At 44.8% G+C, this 25,399-nt stretch overlaps 1 protein-coding gene across 3 annotated transcripts; it reads left to right on the forward strand.

The window, feature by feature from the left end:
* LOC115110220 (F-box/LRR-repeat protein 19-like) lies at nucleotides 1-25,379 on the forward strand. Of its 3 annotated transcripts, none has more exons than XM_065010048.1 (11): nucleotides 1-693; nucleotides 6,092-6,277; nucleotides 12,505-12,648; nucleotides 12,842-12,928; nucleotides 13,735-13,917; nucleotides 14,592-14,624; nucleotides 14,954-16,179; nucleotides 16,415-16,578; nucleotides 16,738-16,899; nucleotides 21,326-21,547; nucleotides 21,874-25,379. In XM_065010048.1, exons 2-11 carry the CDS (start codon nucleotides 6,107-6,109, stop codon nucleotides 22,029-22,031), a joined length of 2,550 nt encoding a protein of 849 aa, XP_064866120.1. In that variant the 5' UTR covers nucleotides 1-693; nucleotides 6,092-6,106; the 3' UTR covers nucleotides 22,032-25,379. The 3 variants fall into 3 exon arrangements, with proteins under 3 accessions (XP_064866120.1, XP_029491534.2, XP_064866119.1); XM_029635674.2 differs by lacking the exon at nucleotides 1-693 and adding an exon at nucleotides 720-820; XM_065010047.1 differs by lacking the exons at nucleotides 1-693; nucleotides 14,592-14,624 and adding an exon at nucleotides 720-820.
* Nucleotides 25,380-25,399: the final 20 nt, after the last annotated feature.

Raw genomic sequence — 25,399 nt, forward strand, 5'->3', positions numbered from 1 at the left:
ATGACATTTTTTCTAGACAAAAATGGAGAACGATGGCCTCAAATCTTACCAAGAGCATACGGACGATTAATCGTGTCTTCAAATCGGTAGCAAGGTAGCTGACGAGCTAATAAAACACCCACAAAACAAGAATCACACAATAGAAACCGAGAACAATAGCCACGTTTACCCGTCTATTCAGATTGTCTCTTTCATTTGACTGGAATTTATAGGGAAAACCGCAGCAGACATTTAAACTGCGAAATAAGATGTTTTTTTCTTAAATACGCTTTGTCTCGAAATCATGTGCCATTTTGCATGTTTTGAAGACCTCAAGAACACGTTGGAAGACGTTTGAGAGACCAAGAAACCGGGATAGGGGTCAAACGGCACAAAAAACGCTTGTGTTGCGTCTTGAAATGTATTGTTACATACCCATTCGGGAACCCTTTACATCTCTGTCTAATCTAGAGTAGAGAGAACACTGGCAAGAAGGAAACATCTAGCTATCTTTCAAGCTACAATCACCACTGTAACAACATGGAACGCATGTGAACGTGCCACACGGGACCCAGAATCAGCAAGAAAGGCTGCGGGAGAAAGAAACAAGGAAGCGATCCCCTAACAGCTAATATCAACGCTAGCTAGCTAACGGTTGGCTAATCATATTATTTCTAATGCGCGACCAAGGAGTATGCGACTCGATACCAAGAGGTTAGTAATTATAACAGTTGACCACTAAACTCACATCTTCAATGTGATCAGGTATCTACTACATTGTTTTTGCAAGATGCTGAGCAATATGAAAGAGGAAGATTATAGTGCAGGGAAGCGAATGGAGGTGAGATGACGGAGGACTTTGTGTAATTAATTGATCATTTTATGAATTTATATAACAAACCTTTTTTTCAGTGTTATTCATGTACAGCATGTTCCCTACACAACATGTAGTGAACTAACTACGTACAGTAGCCAGTAGAGCAGCCACACTAGTTAACTAGCTAACGTTAGCTGCTAAGTTATTGGCTGCGCATCTATATTGTAGCTAGCTAGCTAACGTTAGTCATCAGACTCAATCTTGCGCTACAGGCCATAATACGTGCAGCCATGTATTATTACAGTAGTCCCTCCCAACAAACACCATTGCTATGAACATTTCAAGCATGTTTTATCGATACATGATTTGTGTGCTAAGTAAATGCTTGTTGTGATTGTTAGCAAGCAGGCTAACAAGCTTGCTTGCCACAGCAGTAAGCAACGCCGATACTTGGTTGAATGATTTGTTTCCATCTAATGAATCAAACCCCCAGTATTTACTGAATTATTTCATATAAAACATGTCACTGGATGTAAGTTTACTGCGTTATAACACACCCATTGTATGCCTTGGCTTGATTGGCAAAGGTTCCTCTGGGGAGGCACACATTGAAATTACTGTTTTGATTTCACGAGTGCCTGGCTGGTACTAACATCTATCTCAGTTCAGTTTCTGCAATATCATGCCTCTGTCCTTCCTTACCCTCTCCTTCCTTAGCCCCTCTTTGTGTGAGATGGAGAGAGACCATACACTTTGTCCATGTTTGGCTCTAATTTATAACATCCTATATTATCATCATCTATGCTTTTCACCCCCCCCCCCCCCCCCCAGCAAGGTGTCATTGCATTAATGTCTCATTATATTCCACACGTATCTGTTTATCTACATTGATTCATGCAAAGTATAGCCGACAAATTAGGGTTGGGCTGATATATGATTTAAATTGAATATCGTGATATTTGACATTGATGATATATCGGGAAGTGCAAGACTATACTCTTGTTTGATCTTTACAAATCAAAACTGTGCAGTTTTATCAGTTAGGCTGTGTCAACATGTTGTAAATGAAGTCCAAATGAATTAAGATTATTTAATGAGAATGCAACTAATATTGTAAATAAGCACACACATTTCTTATGATTTAGCCATTAACAGCGCAAAACGATTTTTGAATGTCGCAATATTTGGAGTAGCATATTGTAGAAGAGGTCTTTTCAAATATGGCCCAACCCTACTACACATCTGACATGATATCAAATATATTTTTATTCGTCACATGCTTCGTAAACAACAGGTGTAGACTAACAGTGGCAATGTAGAGACAACGAAAATAGAGAAATAATAGAAAAGTAATAATAGATACCCAATGAGTAACAATAACTGGGCTGTATACACGGGGTACCAGTAAGTAATTGAGGTATGTGTTCATAAAACTAGGGATAGAGTGACTAGGCAACATGATATATATAAACAGTAGCAGATGGATATGTGATGAGTAATAAAAGAAAATGGTGTAAAAAGGGTCAATGCAGATAGTCCGGGTAGCTATTTGGCCAACTATTTAGCAGCCTTATGGCTTGTGGTAGAAGCTGTTCAGGGTCCTGTTGGTTCCAGACTTGGTGAATCGGTACCACTTGCTGTGCGGTAGCAGAGAGAACAGTCAATGAATCGGGTGGCTGGAGGCTTTGAGAATTTGTAGGGCCTTCCTCTGACAGTGCCTGGTATAGAGGTCCTGGATGGCAGGAAGCTTTGCCCCAGTCATGTACTCGGCCGGATGCACCACCTTTTGTAGCGCCTTGCAGTTGCTATACCAAGCGGTGATTCAGCCAGTCAAGATGCTCTCAATGGTGCAGCTGTAGACATTTTTGAGGAGCTTAGCGCCCACGCCATCTGAGGGCCCATCTTTTCAGCCTCCTGAGGGGACGAGTCATTGTCGTTCCCTCTTTGTGACTGTTCGTGTGTGTCGACAATGATAGATCCTTAGTGATGTGGAAACCAAGAAACTTGAAACTCTCAAACCGTTCCTCTACAGCCCTGTTGATGTGAATGGGGGCATGCTTGGCCCTCCGTTTCCTGTAGTCCACAATCAGCTCTTTTATCTTGCTGACTTTGAGGGAGAGATTGTTGTCCAGGCACCACACTGACAGGTCTCGGTCCTCCTCCCTATAAGCTTTCTCATTGCCAGCGGTGGTAGGCCTGATCACAGACTGCAGTGTTGTCAGCATACTTAATGATGGCGTTGAAGTCGTGCGGCCACACAGTTGTGGGTAAACAGGGAGTACAGAAGGGGACTAAGCATGCACCCCTGAGGGGCCCCCGTGTTGCGGGTCAATGTGGCAGACATGTTGTTGCCTACCCTCAACACCTGGGGGTGGCCCGTCAGGAATTCCAGGATTCAGTTGCAGAGGGAGGTGTTCAGTCCCAGGGTCCTTAGCTTAATGATGAGCTTGGTGGGCACTATGGTGTTGAACGCTGAGCTGTAATCAATGACCAGCATTCTCACATAGGTGTTCCTCTTGTCCAGGTGGGAGAGGGCAGTGTGGATTGCTATAGCGATTGTGTCATCTGTGGATCTGTTGGGGCGGTATGCAAATTGAAGTGGGTCCAGGTTGTCTGGGGTGATGGTGTTGATGTTTCATGGCTACATATGTGAGTACTACGGGGGATAGTCATTTAAACTCCTCAATGACATCGGATGAATCCCGGAACATATTCCAGTCTGTGCAAGCAGATGACATACACGCTTTGAATAGCTGGTCCTTCAAATCCAGACACTGCACGTCACAATGCCCCCGTAGGTAAAATTATTTTTGAAGTATCCACTGAAGTCCAAAAAAGCCTTTTGAATTTTATCCGAAGGGAATCAGTTGTCGTTGTATATTACCTGTTAACAGGCAAAATATGCCTAACCCTCATGTAATTGTGCAGTAGATAGGCCTGTACAGTTGTCCTATAGGTTTTTAAATAAGTACTATGCCTTAAAGTACCATCCAGAGATTGTGGCACCAACATTAAACTTGGCCTCTTTTTAAAGGTTCTGAAAACAGAAGAAATGGATCCTAATGCAGTTCATCCACTGGCTGAAGGTCCACAGAGACGACGATTGTGCCATCAGTGAGCACTTAATTTGAAACGCAGTTACTCAAAATGTCAGAGAGTGTAAACAAATGTCCAAGATCTAATGATGAATCATGGGACCATTAGACATTTCAAAGCCTATTCCCTCAGCCTAAAATATATCTGTTTAGTTGCCCACACAATGCAATTTGAACCTCCCAAAACCCCTCAACATCCTCAGTCACGTATGATGCAATAATGATCTTCCTGACCAGTCTCTCGTTCTAGGCAGGAACCACATTCTTCTTTACAGAAGAGAAGACCCAGGGCCTCAGTGCCTTTGCAATGGGCTCTTTGATTCTGGCTGTTTTGAGGAAATGTAGGATCACCTGTGATAGTTCCTAGAGTGAAGGGGCGAGGCGGGATTTGTTGTTACAAGAAACCATATCTGTTAAGTTCCCGAGGCTTTGTGTTCCAAGTTAAGCAACTAGCTTGGGGCCTGTCACATGGGTTTGGGCTAAGAGTAAACCAAGCCTATTTTATTAGAGGCCATGGAATGCGGAGATTTCATACACTCCCTACAGTATGTGCCCTGTTGTATTTGATAACATGAGGGTAAGGAGCATAGAGCATACGCTATAGCCTGTCTGTCTGAGGAGTCGTCGAGAGAGCAGACTGGCCTCCTGTTGCCCACTAGTGTTTGCACTGTCAGTCTTTCTCTTGGTCTCTTACATGGGTCTATGAATGCACTGGCATGCGTATTCAGTATGTTCACTGAGTAAGCTCTTGTCCTTTCTCCTCTTTCCTTCTCTTTATCTATCCTGCTCTCTTTGGCGCACACCCCAGTTTGTGTATGTTCCTGAACTGTTTGTCCTCCCTCCCATATGACATGAAGGGATATTCCCGATTGGGGTGCTTATCTGTATCTGCAGTGCATGTTTGTGCTAACCAGGATCATTTTCTTCAGTTACTGCAGAGTGGATGTCCGGGTGTTAACCTGTCTCCCCTTTTCCAGTTGACTGTTGTGTATGTGAAGTTTGTGTTGACCACTCTGTTGACTGCAGAGGGGTTGTCAGACAGTATGTGCATATGGTATAGTCTTGTACACTGCATATACAGTTACAGCCTATCTGTTATGTACAGTGCATTTGGAAAGAATTCACTTTGTTACATTACAGCCGTACTCTAAAATTGATTCAATCGTTTTTTCCCCCTCATCAATCTACACACAATACCCCTAAAGACAAAGCAAAGACAAGTTTTAGAAATTTTAGCAAATCTATTCAAAATAAACTGAAGTATTACATTTTACAGTACTTTGTTGAAGCTCCTTTGGCAGCGATTACAGCTTTGAGTCTTCTTGGGTATGACACTACAAGCTTGGCACACCTGTATTTTGGGAGTTTCTCCCATTCTTCTCTGTAGATCCTCTCAATCTCCTGCCAAGTTGGTTGGGGAGCGTCACTGCACTGCTATTTTCAAGTCTCTCCAGAGATATTCGATCTGGTTCAAGTCTTGGTTCTGGCTGGGCCACTCAAATACATTCAAAGACTTGTCCCGAAGCCACTCCTGCGTTGTCTTGGCTGTGTGCTTAGGGTCGTTGTCCTGTTGGAAGGTGAACATTCACCCCAGTCTAAGGTCCTGAGCACTCTGGAGGAGGTTTTCATTAAGGATCTCTATACTTTGCTCGATTCATCTTTCCCTCGTTCCTGACTACTCTTCCAGTCCCTGCCGCTGAAAAACATCTCCACAGGATGATGCTGCCACCATGCTTCGCCGTCTCGGAGCTTTACGGATCATTTCTTTGACCTCATGGCTTGGTTTCTGCTCTGACATGCACTGTCAACTGTGGGACCTTTATAGAGATAGACAGGTGTGCCTTTCCAAATCATGGCCAATCAATTGAATTTACCACAGATGGACTCCATTCAAGTAGTAGAAATGTCTCGAGGATTATCAATGGAACAGGATGCACCTGAGCTCAATTTTGAGTCTCATAGCAAAGGGGCTGAATACTTGTGTAAATATGGTATCTGTTTTTTGTGTAGATAAAACATGTTTTCTTTTCTCGAATAAGGCTGTAATGTAACAAAACGGGGGTCTGAATACTTTCCGAATGCACTGTAGACATTTGTTTACCTGTATCTTTTTTTTTTCTCCAGAGGGGAGGTCTGGCTGCTGGCATCTAGTATATGTAGTTTATATTTGTATTAACCTGTGCGTCTCTCCTCTCCCCAGTTGACTGCAGAGGGGATGTCAGGCAGTAAGGCTCTGGGAGGGGCACGGCGGCGGCGGACGCGGTGCCGACGCTGTCAGGCCTGCATGCGGACAGAGTGCGGCGAGTGCCACTTCTGCAAGGACATGAAAAAGTTTGGCGGGCCCGGAAGGATGAAGCAGTCCTGTCTGCTCCGACAGTGCACAGCGGTAAGTTAGAACACACACGCTAGTGATGGGGGGGGAGAAATCAATACAGTTACATATCAGGATATTATTTTTGAGGTGGTATCGTTTTTTTTCTTTTTCTGCTAGTTGGCTGTACCTGCACCAAAACTCCAGTATTTTTCCTTCATAGCTTGTTCTCCATCTTCTTTTTTAAATAGGCAGCCTATTTGTTTTCAGCAGCTTATGCTCTCTCTTGTCCCTCTGCAGTAGACATATGGTGAGCAATATATTTGAACATTGAATCACAATAAAATCACAGTATCAAATTGCAATACATATGGAATTGAGATACATATCGTATCGGCACCAAATATCGCATTGTGAGGTCCTTGGCAATTCCCAGCCCGAACACATACTGCTCATTCTTGCCTCGTTACCAATATTATTCTACTCTCACTAGGAAATGTACCACTGCTCTATTCCATCCAAAAGTGAATGTATTAGGAAATGTATCAATTGTACAACTGATGCCATTTTCTAGATAGGATGTAACATCTGACACTAACTTTTGAAACATGCACAGGACATGCAGTGCATTCGGAAAGTATTCAGACCCTTTACCTTTTCCACATTTTGTTACGTTACAGCCTTATTCTAAATTGGATTAAAAAATTTAAAAAGTGCCCCATAATGACAAAGCGATAACAGGTTTTTAGAAATGTTTGCAAATGTATTAATTAAAAAACAGATACCATACTTAGGTATTCAGCCCATTGCTATGAGACGAAATTGAGCTCAAGTGCATCCTGTTTCCATTGATCATCCTTGAGATGTTTCTATAACTTGATTGGAGTCCACCTGTCGTAAATTAAATTAATTGGACATGATTTGGAAAGGCACACACCTGTTTTATATAAGGTCCCACAGTTGACAGTGTATGTCAGAGCAAAAACCAAGTCATGAAGTCGAAGGAATTGTCCATAAAGCTCCGAGACAGGATTGTGTCAAGGCACAGATCTGGGGAAGGGTAACAAAACATTTCTGCAGCGTTAAAGGTCCCCAAGAACACAGTGGCCTCCATCATTCTGAAATGGAAGAGGTATGGAATCACCAAGGCTCTTCCTAGAGCTGGCCACCCGGCCAAACTGAGCAATCGAGGGAGAAGGGCCTTGGTCAGGGAGGTGATCGAGGACCTGATATTCACTCTGACAGAGCACCAGAGTTCCTATGCGGCGATGGGAGAACCTTCCAGAAGGACAACAATCTCTGCAGCACTCCACCAATCAGGCCTTTTTGGTAGAGTGGCCAGACGGATGCCACTCCTCAGTAAAGGGCAAATGACAGCCTCTTGAAGTTTGCCTAAAGGACTCTGACCATGAGAAACAAGATTCTCTGGTCTGATGAAACCAAGATTGAACTCTTTGGCCTGAATACCAAGCGTCATGTCTGGTGGAAACCTGGCAAGATCCCTATGGTGAGGCATGGTAGTGGCAGCATCATGCTGTGGGGATGTTTTTCAGCAGCAGGGACTGGGAGATTAGTCAGGAAAGATGAACAGAGGGTAAAGTACAGAGGTCCTTAATGGAAACCTGCTCCAGAGTTCTCAGGACCTCAGACTGGGGCAAAGGTTCACCTTCCAACAGGATAACGAGCCTAAGCACACAGCCAAGACAATGCATGTGTGGCTTTGGGACAAGTCTCTGAATGTCCCTGTGTGACCCGGACTAGAACCCGCTTGAACATCTCTGGAGAGACCTGAAAATAGCTGTGCAACGACGCTACCCATCCAACCTGACAGAGCTTGAGAGGATCTGCAGAGAAGAATGGGAGAAACTCTCCAAATACAGGTGTGCCAAGCTTGTAGCGTCATACCCAAGAAGACGTGAGGCTGTAATCGCTGCCAAAGGTGCTTCAACCAAGTACTGAGTAAAGGGTCTGAATACATGTAAATGTTTTTAATTTTTAATTTTTCATACATTTGCAAAAGATTCTAAACCTCTATTTGCTTTATCAATATGGGGTATTCTATATAGATTGGAGGGGGGACAATTTAATACATTTTAGAATAGGGCTGTAAACGTAACAAAATGTGGAAAAGGTCAAGGGGTCTGAATACTTTCCGAATGCACTGTATAATGAGATTTGATTGGCATCTGGTATATAGAGCACATTACCTAACCTATAGCTTAATTAACCTCAGTATCAAATATTGTAATTTATCCACGCAAGACTGAAGTTTAGGTTGTTTTTCCTGTTACACAAACCTTCAACCCTGCCAAACAATAAACGTGAAGAAGGGAGTTTCCACATACACTGCTAACATGTTGTGACCCGAGTCTTTTCCCAAACGTGAAAGGACGAGCTTTAAGAGCTTTTGGCATATCCCTCACACTTATTGAGATCCCGTCTAAACAGAAACCACCGTTTAGACTAGAATATAAACTCATGTTGTTTATGATACACAATCGATTGACAACCCATTGACGACAGTTACAGTGCCTTCAGAAAAATATTCATACTCATATTTGCATAAATATGCACACCCATTTGACACAACAAATTGAGCTCCGGTGCATCCAATTTCCTTTGATCATCCTTGATGTTACTACAACTTGATTGGACTCCACCTGTGGCCAATTCAAATTGTTTGGACATGATTTAGAAAGAAAAACACCTGTCTATATAACGTCCCACAGTTGACAGTGCATGTCAGAGCTGAAACTATACCATGAAGTCTGAGGAACTGTCTGTAGATCTCTGAGATAGAATTGTGATGAGGCATATATCTTAGGGAGGGTATAAAACCATTTCTAGAGTGTTGAAAGTTTCCAAGAGCACATTGGTCTCGAAAACATATGGAACTACCCAGACTCTGCCTGGAGGTGGCCGTCTGACCAAACTGGGCAAGAAGGACCTTGGTCAGGGAGGTGACCAAGAACCCAATAACTACTCTGACAGAACTACGAAGTTCCTTGGCTGAGATGGGAGAACCTGACAGAAGGAAAGCGGTCTTATATGTGCTTTTGTATGTATGCCAGTGGGTATGCTGTATATAGGGTTGCAAAGGGTCGGAAACTTTATTGAGAAATTTCCGGAAATTTTCCATGGGAAGTTAATCCCTGCAATTTAAGGTCACAGTTATGAAAACTTAGGACACTGAAGAGGCCTTTCTACTGACTCTGAATAACACCAAAAGAAAAATGCCCAGGGTCCCTGCTCATCTGTGTGAACATGCCTTAAACATGCGGCAAGGAGGCATGAGGACTGCAAATGTAGCCAGGGCAATATTGCAATGTCTGTACTGTGAGGCGCCTAAGACGGCGCTACAGGAAGACAGGACAGACAGCTGATCATCCTCGCAGTGGCAGACCACATGTAACGACACCTGCACAGGATCGGTACATCCGAACATCACACCTGCGGGACAGGTACAGGATGGCAATAACAACTGCCCGAGTTACACCAGGAACGCACAATCCCTCCAGTGCTCCGACTGTCCGCAATAGGCTGAGAGAGGCTGGACTGAGGCAGGTCCTCACCAGACATCACCGGCAACAAAGTCGCCGATGGGCACAAACCCATCGTCGCTGGGCCAGACAGGAATGGCAAAAAGTGCTCTTCACTGACAAATTGCAGTTTTGTTTCACCGGGGGTGATAGGCGGATTTGCATTTATCGACGAAGGAATGAGCGTTACACCGAGGCCTGTACCCTGGAGCGGGATCGATTTGGAGGTGGCGGGTCCGTCATGGTCTGGGGCGGTGTGTCACAGCATCATCGGACTGAGCTTGTTGTCATTGCAGGCAATCTCAATGCTGTGCGTTACAGGGAAGACGTCCTCCCTTGTGGTACCCTTCCTGCAGGCTCATCCTGACATGACCCTCCAGCATGACAATGCCACCTGCCATATTGCTCATTCTATGCGTGATTTCCTGCAGGAATGTCAGTGTTCTGCCATGGCCAGCGACGAGCCCGGATCTCAATCCCATTGAACACGTCTGGGACCTGTTGGATTGGAGGGTGAGGGCTAGGGCCATTTCCCCCCCCCCAGAAATGTCAGGAAACTTGCAGGTGCCTTGGTGGAAGAGTGGGGTAACATCTCGCAGCAAGTACGGGCAAATCTGGTGTCCATGAGGAGTCCATGAGGAGGAGATGCACTGCAGTACTTAACGCAGATACTGACTGTTACTTTTGATTTTGCCCCCCTCCCCCCCTTGTTCAGGGACACATTATTCAATTTCTGTTAGTCACATGTCTGTGGAACTACATTAAATGGTATTAATTTGCATATATTCCTGTTAATTCCCACCTCTGAATATTTCCCAAAATGTGCAACCCTAACTGTATATATTTGTTTATTGATTCTATGGAACCCAGGACTCCCTGGAAAACAGTGGCAATTGTTACTGAGTGGACTATCCTGGCTAAATAAATCAAATGAAGGGGAAAAAAATCAGGTTTCTGCAGCACTTCACCAATCTGGGCTTTATGGGCGAGTGGCCAGACGAAGGCCACTCCTGAGAAATAGGCAAATTACGGCACACCTGGAGTTTGTAAAAAGGCTTTGAGATCATAAGAGAGCAAGAGAATCTGTGGTCTGATGAGACAAACATTTTACACTTTGGCCTGAATGCAAAGCGTTATGTCTGGAGAAAACCAGGCACCACTCATCACCTGTCTAACACCATCCCTACCGTGAAGCATGGTGGTGGCAGCCCATGGTATGTGCAAATGACCTGAGACTGGGGCGAAGATTAACGTTCCAACGGGACAATGACCCCAAGCATACAGCCAGGGCAACGCTGGAATGGCTTCAGAACAAGAATGTGAAAGTCTGAGTGGTCCAGCCAAAGCCCAGACTTGGATCCCATTTGACTAACAGTGGAAAGACTTGAAGATTGCTGTTAACCACCGATATGTATCTAATTTAACAGAGCTTCAGAAAATCTGCAAGGAAGAATGTAAGAAAATCCCCAAATCCAGATGTGCAAAGCTGATACAGACATACCCAAGACGACTCAAAGTTGTAATTGCTGCCAAATGTGCTTCTATTGACTCGGGTGCGAATACTTATGTAAATTAGAGTTCTGTATAAAATGTTCAATAAATTAGCAAAAAAAATTAAAAACATGCTTTCAATATTTCATTATGGTGTAGTTGGGTGAGAGATCACTAATCAATTTTGAATTCAGGCTGTAACAACAAAATGTGCAATAAGTCAAGGGGAATGAATACTTTCTGAAGGCACTGTATGACATACAATCTGTCAACTGGTTTTTGCTGTTTACATTCTGAAAACCGGCCTCTGGTTTAGCAAAGCTGTTTCAGAGAGCAAATGTCATCAAAATAGAGTAGTCATCCCCTGCATGAAAGTGGATAAGCTTGTTCGAACGTCTTTAGTGATTTAGGGTGTGATTTTTATCGATTGGTTTGCGAATGCCTGAAATGGCATAGATGGCTGGTTGCTTAGACGTGGGAAATGTGATGTGTTTCCTTGGTAACTGAGCACATTGTTACTTGGGTGTTATTTTTTTGGGCGGGCAGCAATTTGCTTTGATCAGTTTTATTTTCTCGACAGAGCTGGGAGACTGATCTTGTGGTGAAGGAAGGAAATTAGGTTGGATGTATACAGGGATACTAATCCTCAGAATCTGTGCAGATTAGTTCTTCAATCTCATTAGTTTCTAATAGTTGGTCAATGGATCTTGGCTAGATTCTGTTCACCTCAAACTTGTTTGGCTTGATAAGTGAGTAATTTTCACCTCAATACAGTTTATTTTTTCGATAGTCAAAATTCCATTTGGCAGGTTAATGAAAATGTTGAGCTGGACAACTTAGGTAATGTGTCAAAGAAAATAAACCTAATAAATACAGTGCTCTGTCCCTGTGCTTCTGAAAAAGCACTACACCCTTTACCCCTTTTTATTATTTTAAATTTTTTAAATTAAGTGGCTGGCAAATATCTCTATATTAATGCATTTGCTTTCATCCACACACTCTCAATTAGCTAGGTCCTCCTAAGAGCAGCAATTTTGTTTTATTTGTTCCTGCGCTTCAATTTAGATGCATAATAAATGTACCATCCATAGTGAATGAATACATGGTTACAGCTCCACCTCTGAGCCCTCTATCCTGAATGGACCCACATACAATATTTGATTTATGTACATATACACATTTATATTGGTTACGCACATACAATATTTGATTTATGTTGAATAAATATATTGTTTAACATGGTTATATAACATGTTATTTTCTTCCTTGTAGCCTGTGTTGCCCCACACAGCGGTGTGCTTCTCGTGTGGGGAGGCGGGGAAGGAGGACACGGTAGACACAGAAGAAGAGAAGTTTAGCCTCTCTCTGATGGAGTGCACCATCTGCAATGAGATCATCCACCCCAGCTGCCTCAAGGTGGGGCCAGACCCTCTGTGTATGGCCGGCTGTCATAGCTGGAGAAGTGTGTGTGTGTGTGAGAGAGAGTGGGTGTGTCTCTCTTCCATTCTTACGGTCTTAAGTCAAATGTCTGCTCTATCTAGTATTGGTTACATACATTTATTGATTGAGTGATTTGTGATATCATTGTTTTATTTTCTCCAACGTACAGATGGGTAAAGCAGAAGGCATCATAAACGATGAGATCCCGAATTGTTGGGAGTGTCCAAAATGCCATAAGGAAGGCAAGACCAGTAAGGTGAGAACTGTGACTGGGAACACTAGTCTGTCAGGCTCTGCTGATAAAACTAAACCAGAGAGGTTGACAAAGGACATCTATGATGTATGGATTAATCAATAATGGTTGATAAGGTAGGAGGAATGATTTGGAATGGAACACGTTAGTCCTTTTATAGAAAATGTATTTGTCTAAATAAGCTCTTAAATTGGAATATCATTTTGTTTCATTGACCCGATCCCCATTTCATATACTGTAGTAGGCTATTACATATACAGTGCATTCGGAAAGTATTCAGACACCTTGACTTTTTCCACATTTCGTTATGTCACAGCCTCATTCTAAAATTGATTAAATAGTCCTCCCCCCCACCACACCCCCAGGCTACACACATTATCTCGTAATGACAAAGCAAAAGCAGGTTTTTAGAAATCTTTGAAGAAAATAAATGGAAATATCGCTTTTACCTAAGTATTCATACCTTTTACTCAGTACTTTGTTGAAACACCTTTGGCAGCGATTACAGCCTTGAGTCTTCTTGGGTATGAGGCGACAAGCTTGGCACACCTGTATTTGGGGAGTTTCTCCCATTCTTCTCTGCAGATCCTCTCAAGCGCTGTCAGTTTGTTAGGGAGCTGTTAGATCGGTTTCAAGTACAGGCTCTGGCTGGGCCACTCAAGTACATTCAAAGACTTGTCCTGAAGCCACTCCTGCGTTGTCTTGTGTTGAACTACCCCCTTCCAAGTGGAAAAGGGGAAGGGGTCTGAATACATTCCGAATGTACTGTACATATTCTTCAATCCTCTTCCCCTTTCTCCACACATCAGGACGGGGGTGATGGCTCAGGGAAGAGGCGGATGGACAACGGGGAGGTGGGCCGATGGAAGCTGACCGACGATCCTCCGCCCACCAAAAAGAAACCCCCCTCTTTAGATGACGGGGGGCGGCAGGACGGTCACAAGAGGAAGAAGGAGAAGGAGCTTCCCCAGGACAGCGGCCCCAAAAAGAAGGTAGGACGATCTTGGTGAAGTGTTGCAGTTTGCAGACATTTAGCATGCACACCGAGTATACCAAACATTAGGAACACCTTCCTAATACTGTGTTGCATCCCTCCCCTTTTGCCCTCAGAACAGCCTCAATTCGTCGGGCATGGACTCTAAAAGGGGCAGAAAGCGTTCCACAGGGATGCTGGCACATGTTGACCCCAATGCTTCCCACAGTTGTGTCAAGTTGGCTGGGTGTCTTTTGGGTGGTGGACCATTCTTGATACACACGGGAAACTGTGTATCAACGCTGCTGTGAAAGCAGCGTTGCAGTTCTTGACACAAACTGGTGTGCCTGGCACCTAGTACCATACCCCGTTCAAAGGCACTTAAATCTTTTGTCTTGCCCATTCACCCACTGACTGGCACACATACACAATCCATGTCTCAATTGTCTAAAGGCTTAAAAATCCTCTTTAGCCTGTCTCCTCCCATTCATCTACACTGATTTTTTAAAAATTGGATTTAACAAGTGACATCAAAAAGGGATCATGGCTTTCATCTGGTCAGTCTGTCATGGAAAGTGCAGGTGTCCTTAATGTTTTGTATGCTCAGTGTATAGTTGCTAAGAGGCCTACAAGTAGTGACCAATTGTATGAACGCAGCTTGCCAACTCTTCTCTGTCTGACCTTTTACCTCAGATGAAAGGGGCGCATGAAAAACGCTTGAAAAAGGTAATTTCATGTGAACAAAATGTTAAGCTCTGTCATAAAGCATATGGTAACTGCGAACTGGATTCAATCTGTATCGCTGAAGTTTCCCGTACATTTTTTTTAAAGGTAATTCCCGATTGAGCCGACATCTGCAGTGTTTACCGTTGAATGCAGTCTTTGCGAATGCGCCAACATTGCCCTTGAATTTCAATTGAGGTATAACGCGAATCTTCTGGGATATGGACTGAATCCAGCTCTTAGTCGAGTTCAAGTTATATTTCTCAATGGTAAAGGTTAGGGTTCATGCTCCTCTGTCACTCTCTTCACTAACGTTATCTCTCCCATGACAGAAACAGAAGCCTAACGTGTCAGAGACTGCAGAGTCCAATGGGCCCAACTCCTCCACCGGAGGCGGCCAGGGTTCCGGAGGGGGTTCCAACTCCACGCAGTCCCCCACCTCTACGGCCAGCCAGGACCAGCGCTCGCACCACCGTGAGAAATTGGAGCGCTTCAAGCGCATGTGCCAGCTCCTTGAGCGTGTCCGCGAGTCCAGCTCATCGAGCTCGTCTAGTTCTGAGTCTGACTCTGAGTCCGACTCTGACTCGCCTTCCGGTTCAGATGGCCGGCGTGGCTCTGAACCGTCCTCCCCCGTACTCGTCACTTATAGCAACAGTGCAAGGGAGCGCAACCGGGAACGGGACAGGGAGAGGGACAGGAGGCTGGCGGAGCTGGGCTTCAGTGCCAGTGAGGACTCTGAGGGAGAGGGAAGTGTTAAGGAGGAGGAGGAGGCGGTGGAGGAGCAGGTTGTGGGAGACAAGCCTCGGCGTAGAGGGGAGGGACCTCCACGGGGCCGCAAGGGGCTCACGACGGACGGGAATGACGAGGAGAGTGGGGAGAGGAGTCGGAAGTCTACCCCATTGCCTCCACCCTCCCCTCTCTCCTCCACCCAGCCTCCACCTTCCTCCGGCCACGGCCCCTCGCCAGGTTCCGAGGGATTCTCCGGTAAGCGCAGCAACGGCTCTGAGACGCGCAATGGACGGACACGGGCGGGGGTGAGGGACCGGGAGACTCAGGAGAAGGAGAACGCCAACAACAGCAGCGGAGGCTCGGTGGCCAACCACCGACACGGAACTGGCAAGGGCAACAAGGGCAGCAAGATCCGTAGCAACAAGCAAACAGGGTCCCAACCAACATCGAGGAACAGTAGCAACTCTTCCGCTTCTACTGCCACTTCCACATCCAATGGGGGAGGGGGGGGGCTGCTGAGCCCAGGCAGCAACTCCTCAGGGGGCATGTCAGCCCTCGCCGCCTCACCCCGGTCACAGCCGTCCCGGATGGCTCCACGTTCGCAGATGATGAAACGCAGCCCCCCTGCTGTGCCCTCGCCTCCCCGGCCTGTTCAGATGGAGCGGCACTTGGTGCGGCCACCACCCGCCTGCCCCGAGCCCCACTGCCTGCCCCTGGACAGCGGCTCCTCCCACGTGATGCCCCGTGACGTCTGGCTCCACGTCTTCCAGCACCTCAGCCAGAGGGAGCTGTGTGTCTGCATGCGGGTCTGTCGGACATGGAGCCGGTGGTAAGTCTAGACAAAAGGTTCAGATGTGGTCAGCATCCAGTTGGGCTGGAAGGGGGTAGTTCAACACAAACTTGTTTGGACTACTGAGAAATGCATCTTTGATGTTGAGAACAATAGAAAACCATCCCTGAAAGGATATTCATTGACTGCAGTGACTCAAATTCTGTGGCGTACAGTAGACCAGACTTTCTTTTGTTCTCATCCCAGTCATTTATTTTCTGTCTTGCTCTCTCAGGTGCTGTGATAAGAGATTGTGGAATCAGATTGACCTCAGCCGGCAGCGCTCTATCACCCCTCCTATGCTGAGTGGTATAATCCGCAGGCAACCAGTCTCCCTTAACCTGGGCTATACCAACATCTCGAAGAAGCAGCTCATGTGGCTTATCAACCGTCTACAAGGTATCTTGTGTTCATTCAACACCTCTGCCTCCCTACCACATCTTTTTCCATCAATATAGCCTGATCATGTCATATTGTAATTTGGCTGTCATCACCTCATTGCTGTATTGCTAGTCTGCTTTAGGGATTACGCTAACTCCTGGCCTCTTTCTCTCCCAGGTCTACTGGAGCTGAATGTGTCGGGCTGTCCCTGGTCCTCTGTGTCGGCCCTGTGTCAGGCTGCTTGTCCCTGCCTGCGTCTGCTCGACCTCAGCCGGGTAGAAGACATGAAGGACTCTCACCTGAGGGAGCTCCTGGCACCCCCTGCTGACACTCGGACAGGTTAGTGACAAGTCACTCACATGATTGATTAGCCATCCATAACCTGCAATATGAGATGAATACTATATAGGTGCAAATGAAATACAGTTGCAAATGCAGAGAATTGGTCTGTGTTAACAAAGCCCTGGCTTCCCAAATATTTTTTTGAAATCGAGTTTGTTGTGATTTTGTTTAATTAGTTTCGTTTTACCAGTTCCTCCAATCAAACTACTTGTTTACTGGTGAATACAGACAAGGGCATTAGTAGTGGGAGATTTCCGAGGAAGCGGACTGGTGTGAATTATATTGGAATGTCGGGAGGCCCAGCTTCGTTGTTATAGGCACGTTATTGAGGACGTGCACAATTCTAGAAGGAGAAATGGAGTCCCTTGAGAAAGCAAGTACAAGATGGGTGTCAGGGATGGAGCGGCAGTATTATCATAAGGAGGCGTGTACTTGCAAAACAGAGAAGGAATGGAGGGAAAAAGAGAGGGAGAAGAGGTCTAAGAGAGTGAGGGAAGAAGAGGGTGAGCTTGAGTCGGATAAAAAATTGTGGAAAAAAGGGAGATGGTTTGTCAAAGAATGGTAGAAAGTATAAGCGGAGGGAGCTGAACGAGATGAAATGGAAGTGAATGAGGGTGAAGTATCGGAGGTGGTAGGTGAGGTAAAGTTATCGAAAACTGGGGTATGCACCAAGGATCAGGATAAAGAAGAGTCTGACAGTAGGTGTGTAGTTTATGGAAAAAGGGGACTCTTGAATTTTGGCTGATCCATTTGTGGTTTCATGGTGGGTGGAAAAAGTGTTGGGTAATGTGGACTCGGTGAGGATAAAGTGGTCTCGTGATAATTGTTTGTTTCTGTTGGGCAGAGGAAGAATGCGCTCAAAGTAAAACGAATGGGGGCAAGTAAAGTGAATAGTTTCGTTCTCATGAAAAGGGCACCCGTGAAGGAGTGATAGCTGGGGTAGCAGTAGATCTACAGTTGAAATCAGAAGTTTACATACACTTAGGTTTGAGTCAATAAAACTCGATTTTCAACCACTCCACAAATGTATTGTTGACAAACTATTGTTTTGGCAAGGCGGTTAGGACATCTACTTTGTGCATGACACAAGTCATTTTTCCAACAATTGTTAACAGATTATTTCACTGTAACACTAAGTTGACTGTGCCTTTTTTAAACAGCTTGGAAAACTCCAGAAAAGGATGTCATGGCTTTAGAAGCTTCTGATTGGCATAATTTGATTAAATTGGAGGTGTACCTGTGGATGTATTTCAAAGCCTACCTTCAAACTCAGTGCCTCTTTGCCCGACATCATGGGAAAATCAAAAGAAATCAGCCAAGACCTCAGAAAACAAAGTGTAGACCTCCACATGTCTGGTTCATCCTTGGGAGCAATTTGCAAATGCCTGAAGGTACCACGTTCATCTGTACAAACAATAGTACGCAACTATAAACACCATGGGACCATGCAGCCGTCTTACTGCTCAGGAAGGAGACGCGTTCTCTCTCCTAGAGATGAACGTACTTTGGTGCGAAAAGTGCAAATCAATCGCAGAACAACAGCAAAGGACCTTGTGAAGATGCTGGAGGAAACCGCTACAAAAGTATCTATATCCACAGTAAAACAAGTCTTATATCTACATAACCTGAAAGGCCGCTCAGCAAGGAAGAAGCCACTGCTCCAAAACCGCCATAAAAAAGCCAGACTACGGTTTGCAACTGCACATGGGGACAAAGATTGTACTTTTTGAGAAATGTCCTCTGGTCTGATGAAACACAAATAGAACTGTTTAGCCATAATGGCCATCGTTATGTTTGGAGGAAAAACTGGGAGGCTTGCAAGCCGAAGAACACCATCCCAACCATGAAGCATGGGGGTGGCGGCATCATGTTGTGGGGGTGCTTTGCTGCAGGAGGGGTTCGTGCACTTCACAAAATAGATGGCATCATGAGGAAGGAAAATTATGTGGATATATTGAAGCAACATCTCAAGACAGCCAGGAAGTTAAAGCTTGGTCGCAAATGGGTCTTCCAAATGGACAATGACCCCAAGCATACTTCCCAAGGTGGCAAAATGTCTTCAGGACAACAAAGTCAAGGTATTGGAGTGGCCATCACAAAGACCTGACCTCAATCCTATAGAAAATGTGTGGGCAGAACTGAAAAGGCATGTGCGAGCAAAGAGGCCTACAAACCTGACTCAGTTAAACCAGCTCTGTCAGGAGGAATGGGCCAAAATTCACCCAACTTATTGTGGGGAGCTTGTGGAATCCTACCCGAAACGTGTGACCCAAGTTAAACAACCTTATTTTGGCCCATTCCTCCATGCATATCTCCTCTAGAGCAGTGATGTTTTGGGGCTGTTGCTCTCATTTTGTCTGTCATCGTTGAAGTGTACCTATGACTTTTTTTGCCCCACTGTATAAGTTATTCTGTACGAGTGTTTGTGCCGAATACATTGAGATGTTACAGGTGTCAAGTTTGTGGCCGTGTGCTAGCAGTGTGTAGGAGGGAGGGTCCAAGGTGTGAGAAATGTGCAGAAGGGCATGAGACAAAGGAATGTGTAGTAGTGGAATGTGTTAATTATAGGGGTGCCCATGGAGCTGGGGATCAGAAATGTCCCGTGCGAGAGAGGCAGGTTGAGGTTTCTAGGGTTAGAGTAGAAGTTGTCATATGCTGAGGCAGTGAAGAAAGTAGAGGAAGATGGGTTAAGGGAGAGGAGTGGTGAGAGTAGTAGAGATATACCAGTACAGAGGGAGAGGCCAAAAAGTGAAACAAGTTTCAGTAAGATTGGATTTTTTAGCATTTATATCAATGGTTATTAATTGTACTGCAGGGATGGATCGGAAGTCTCAGAAAATTGAGGTTGTTGTGGCAGCTGCAGAGAGGTATTTGGGTGTGTGAGACTTGACAACAGAAGAGTTACAGGATATGTTCAGTTGTGATGTCCCATCCTTTCAGAGTGATTTCATGAGGTAGGAATGAATACATTTAATTAGTGGAGTAGGGGGGTGTTCAATTTATTTAGTATAATTTTGAAATGAGTGAGTATAGTGTTAGATGGTAGGGTATAAGGGAGTTGTACTCCAATCTAGTAGGTGGCGGTAGTGCAACAAATTGGATGCCAACCGCTGTTAAACCTCATAGAAGAAGAAGTAACCTGCACTACACTATGGAAGGGAAGATGCCATGCTGTGTTCATTGGCATTTGTGACATCGTCTATAAAATGTACTGTTTAATTTCACTGTACTGTCATGCTTGTTTTCAGTGAATATTGTTGCAAGTGAAGAACCACTCCCTTTTCATAGTGCAGTAGTTCCCACACTTTTTATAGTCCCGTACTCTTTCAAACATTCAACCTCCAGTTGCGTACCCCCTCCAGCACCAGGGTCGGCGCACTCTCAAATGTTTTTTTGTTGTTGCCATCATTGTAAGCCTGCCACACACCCTACACGATACATTTATTAAACATAAGAATTTGTGTGAGTTTTTGCCACAAACCAGCTCGTGGTAAGTGACAAAGAGCTCTTATAGGACCAGGGCACAAATAATAATAACCAATAATTTTGCTCTTTATTTAACCATCTTACATATAAAACCATATTTGTTCATCAAAAATTGTGAATAACTCACCACAGGTTAATGAGAGGGGTGTGTGCTTGAAAGGATGCACATAACTGCAATGTTGGGTTGTATTGGAGAGTCTCAGTCTTAAATCATTTTCCACAGTCTGCCTGTATTTAGTTTTCATGCTAGTGAGGGCCGAGAATCCACTCTCACATAGGTAAGTGGTTGCAAAGGGCATCGGTGTCTTAACAGCGCGATTTGCCAAGGCAGGATACTCTGCAATTCACAGAACCGCTTGTTGCAATTTCGGTGAGGCTCTCTAGTTCAGGTATTGGTAAGTGGACTGGAGGCAAGGCATGAAAGGGATAACTAATCCAGTTGTTTGGGGAATGTAATTGCGCACCCAGCTCACTCAGGTGCTTCGCTATATCACATTTTACATTTTCCGTAAGCTTGAGTTAATTTGCAGACAAATCATACAATGATGGAAAGACCTGTGCGTTGTCCTTGTTAATGCAGACCGAGAAGAGCTCCAACTTCTTAATCATAGCACATTGAATGTAGTTGCGGAGAGTCCCTGTAATCTTAGCTTCAGATCATTCAGGCGGGAAAAATGTCACCCAGATAGGCCAGTCGTGTGAGAAACTCATCATGCAAGCGGTCAGACAAGTGAAAATGGTTTAGTAAAAAATGTAAGCTTCTCTCTCAAAAAAACGTGTCAATATTTTGCCCCTTGATAACAGCTCAGTTTTTGTATGTGAATCACAATTTTATTTGGCCAACCCCAATTTGGGAATACCTGTTACATTGATAAACACACAGACTGTGAATCCTAAAAGTCCTGTAACATGTTTTGCTTTGTTCTTGGTCGAAAAGCTCATGGCGAGAGCAGAGGGGGGCGGTTCCAGAACGTAACAGAGCTGCGATTGGCCGGGCTGGACTTGACAGATGTCACGTCCCGCCTGTTGGTGCGCTACCTGCCCCACTTGACCAAGCTGGACCTGAGTCAGTGTGGCAACATCACGGACCAGACCATCCACACACTGACCTCCCCCATGTCTCCACTGAAAGATAGCCTCACCCACCTCAACCTGGCAGGTAAAGACTACACGGTAGACTCACTAGCCCCAAATACACCAAGGTAGGTACCCTGTTTTTTGTTTGTTCGTATATTTGAATATTGCAGGTTCAGGCTGCTGACCAGGGATCTGCTCCAGATACTGACCTTTTCTTCCCTCTGAGATGTTTAATCATGCTAAAGTAGCAACATACAGAGATACTTGTTGTCTTATTTCTCAACGATATCAACCTGGCTCCTGGTTGAAATATTCAAACCACGTTTACTGATTGAAGTGTTGCAGTCATTGTGGTTATGTAGGTTGACCGTTGGTAGTTAACCTCCTGTTGTTTTCTCCTGTCCGCAGGCTGTGTGAAGGTGACTGAGCAGTGCCTGCCCCTGTTGCGCCGCTGTGCCTCCCTGCAGAGCGCTGACTTGCGCTCCTGCACCTTGCTCACCCCTGATGCCTGTCAGCTCCTCTCCTTCCCTTGCCCTGATGATAGAGTGCTGCTCAAGAACAGCTAAGGGCCTGCGACGCCTCCCCCCACACACACACACACATCAACCCCCACCACACTACAGAGAGATAAGAGAACGAGAGGGACCCTGCGATGTGGGCAAGTGAGCCAGCCACTGAGGGAAAAGGACATGGAGTGGGAGCCACGAAAGAGAAAAGTGGGATTAGAGAATGAGAGAACCATAGACCTTTGCCTACATTTCTCTGGATCGACTCGTTTGTGAACGGACATCATTGAAAATGTTTTAGCATGTACATATTCAATATCTGTACAATGGGTGTGTGTATATAAATGTAGTTTACTGTAAATGACCCAATCCGCCCCTTCCCTCTCTCCTTCTACCCTCACACCAACCATTATCCAGCTGACGTGTAAAGGCACTGCACTGCGCCACTGTCTTGAACTAGCATCATTTGCACTCCATAATCAAAAACTCCTGACGAACTAATCCATTTCCTCTTTCGTGGCGTCAGACTACGAAGAATGTACCCAATGCCAGAGGCTGCGCCCCATCGGAAGCCGTTTAATGTCCAGACGGATACTGGGCTCATGTTAGTGTGTGTGTCTTTGTAAGTATGTGTGAGAGATGTAAACGGTGTTAATGTGACAGTTGGCGCGAGAAAGAGACGGAAACAGGACCCGTGTACGTCTCCTTCACCGCTAAGCTCTCTGCTGCCCTCAATCTTTCTGGGGGTTAAGGACATTCAAGGCCCTACATATCCTGTCCAATGGCCGGAGAGCCACTAGAGCCCATAACTCCTAGCCCCGACCCCAACCCCTTATTTTCCTCTCTTTTCCTGCCCAACGTGCCATTCTTATGGGGTCTGTTCATCCTTGTCAATCTGATTGTCCTACTCTGTACCCTGGACAGCCCTTCCCATCACACTCTGTCTCTCTGCTGCCATGGCCCTTTTGCAGCTTGTGCTGCCCACCGTCTGTGCTGTGTGCGTACATTATGCAGAGAGCTGGACCTTGCTGTGTCCGACTGCAATGAACCATGCTTACCGTACTGTTTCATACCAGACCTGGAATTTGCCACGGCCCCTTTCTTCACTGCTTCACAATGCCTGGCTGATGTAACATTATCTTGTATTTTTGCAGACCGGTTCAGTCTAGATCACGACCGCACGAACTCCCAGTGAATAACTGACACGTTTTGAGTATGACTTGGGAAAACTGTGTCGATAACAGAGACCGTCCGTTGCACTGCGTTCGCTGCGCCACGTGGCAGGGGGTTTAAAACTAAGGCTGACCCTGGTTGGACTTCTGCCTCAGATGTGAGGGACTTTGAAGATTTTCCCAGAATTGGGTTTTTATTTAAGTGTCCACATGCTGCTTATCTTCCAAAGCCAGGAACATCCCAGCCCATCCAACCTGCCACGCAGTGTCATTATCTTAAAGGTCTTGTAGGATGAGGGTTTGATTGAATCAGTTGTAGCAATTCCCCAAATCGTTTCTCCATTAGGGTACCCCTGGGCATGCTGGTTTTGGACTCTAATCACAAATCCAGTGCAGTATTTTATTCAGGCTCAACTTTTTTAACCAATCAACTCTCAATCCAGTTCAGAGGCCAACATCAACAGTCAGTTGTTCCTTTTTCTGCTCACCCGATCATTATTAATAATGGATGTTATCGGTTGAAACCAGCATCTACAGGAGGTTGTTCAGACCAGAGCCCAAGCTGTATTTTATTTGGTTGAGCTGTATTGAATTAACATGAGCAGTATTTGACATGAGTAAATGTCATTCAGCTGAATGGGACTGCATTGGACCAGTTCAGACAGTAGCTATTGGACTCAACGGGCCAGTTCATTCAGTATTGGACTGGACATCACTTTGTCATGCAATGCTGGACTCAACCATGCCAGGTTGGGTCAAGTGTTTCCCTTGTCTGTCTCCTCCTTCAATAGCAGTTGTCCACTTCCTGAGCCATGTTGATCTGTATTTGTGCTTCAGTGCCACAGTGGATCTTGCTGCTGTGTGCTATCTGGAACTAAACCCAACCAACTCTAGGCGGGGTGGTGGACGGTCTTAAACCTCAATTTGTAATTCTCATCTAAATCACGTGTTTCTGTATCCTTTCAACTATTCTGTTTGACTTTGTGATTCCATCCTCATTGTTTCAATTCCCAATACCATTATTAGAACTCAAATCAGCTTCCTTTGGGTATAACATGTAGGGCTAGAGGCCTGCCAAGTAACTCTAGAGCCACTAGACAAATGGTAGTTGTCCCAATGTATTCAGTTGTACAATTTATTAGGTATCTCCCTTTCCCTAAAAGGTTGGTTTGAAAGGTCACATGCCCAGCTTGGACAGCGATTTCATCTTTACCCAGTGTATTCTAAATCGCTTCCAGTGTTCCTGTGTGAATTTATTGACTTGCGTACAAAGCATTGGTACCAGGATTGCACTAACTGATTGATCAGAAGACAATTTAGGAGGGAACACTGAGCTTTCGTGTGCTTTATTACCCTGAAAGTGTATCTATTAAAACAGGTCAAATTAAAACACAGCCAAATCATGAACCTTAAAAAAAGAACTTGATTCAAAAGTAGAACTAATTAGCTGTCCATGCTAGTTACCATTTAGCTGGGTAGTCCAGCGTGTTTCAATGTTAGCTCAGGTTGAGTCTTACTTTAGATTATAGATGAGTCATTGTTTGCCACTAAGCTATGCTGCTTACAGAGCTGAGCTTACCAAGTAGCAACTGTAATTGTGGTGGGCTGAGGCTTACAGCAAAGCAAAGGTCCAATATATGGTGGAAAATTGCCTTGTGCCATACACACTCATCCAAATCAATATTTAAATTTTCATAGAATGAATGGGTCAGTTTTCCAAAAATGTTTACTTCCATCAGTAATGTGGGGTCGTTACTACTCCTCGTCATCCAGTATGTTCATCAGCGCACAATCTAGCATGCGAAAGCATATCAAAAGTTAAACTGACAACCACTTTCAGAGAGAAAATAAATGGCGGTTCATGGGAATTGATCCGGTTGTCCGATAAGGAAATTATTCCAGACTCAAATCTGTCATCTTTTTCACTCCCAGCCTAGCCAAGTTGACCCCTAGATTGTACAGTCTTGTCTCTACCAAACTGTATTGCACCAGAGACGCACTGGGTCAACATTGTCATCATCACCTCTTGCCAAAATTCCTGCTTTCTTTGATAAGGGACATTTTATCCATTTATTTTGCTCTTGTTTATTTGTTCATTGTTTCTTCCATTGTGTTGATCAAAATGAGAAAGAAAAGTAGAACAATGTGAAAAGAGACAAAGAGAAACTCAAGGCAGCTACTTTTGAGTGACTACTGTAAAATGACTAACTAAATAAAGACAGTGGGGTGTTTTTTACACCGTGTGGCCTCTGCTGA

The sequence above is a fragment of the Oncorhynchus nerka genome, linkage group LG26 (assembly GCF_034236695.1).
Source record: "Oncorhynchus nerka isolate Pitt River linkage group LG26, Oner_Uvic_2.0, whole genome shotgun sequence".
NCBI classification, from domain to species: Eukaryota; Metazoa; Chordata; class Actinopteri; order Salmoniformes; family Salmonidae; genus Oncorhynchus; species Oncorhynchus nerka.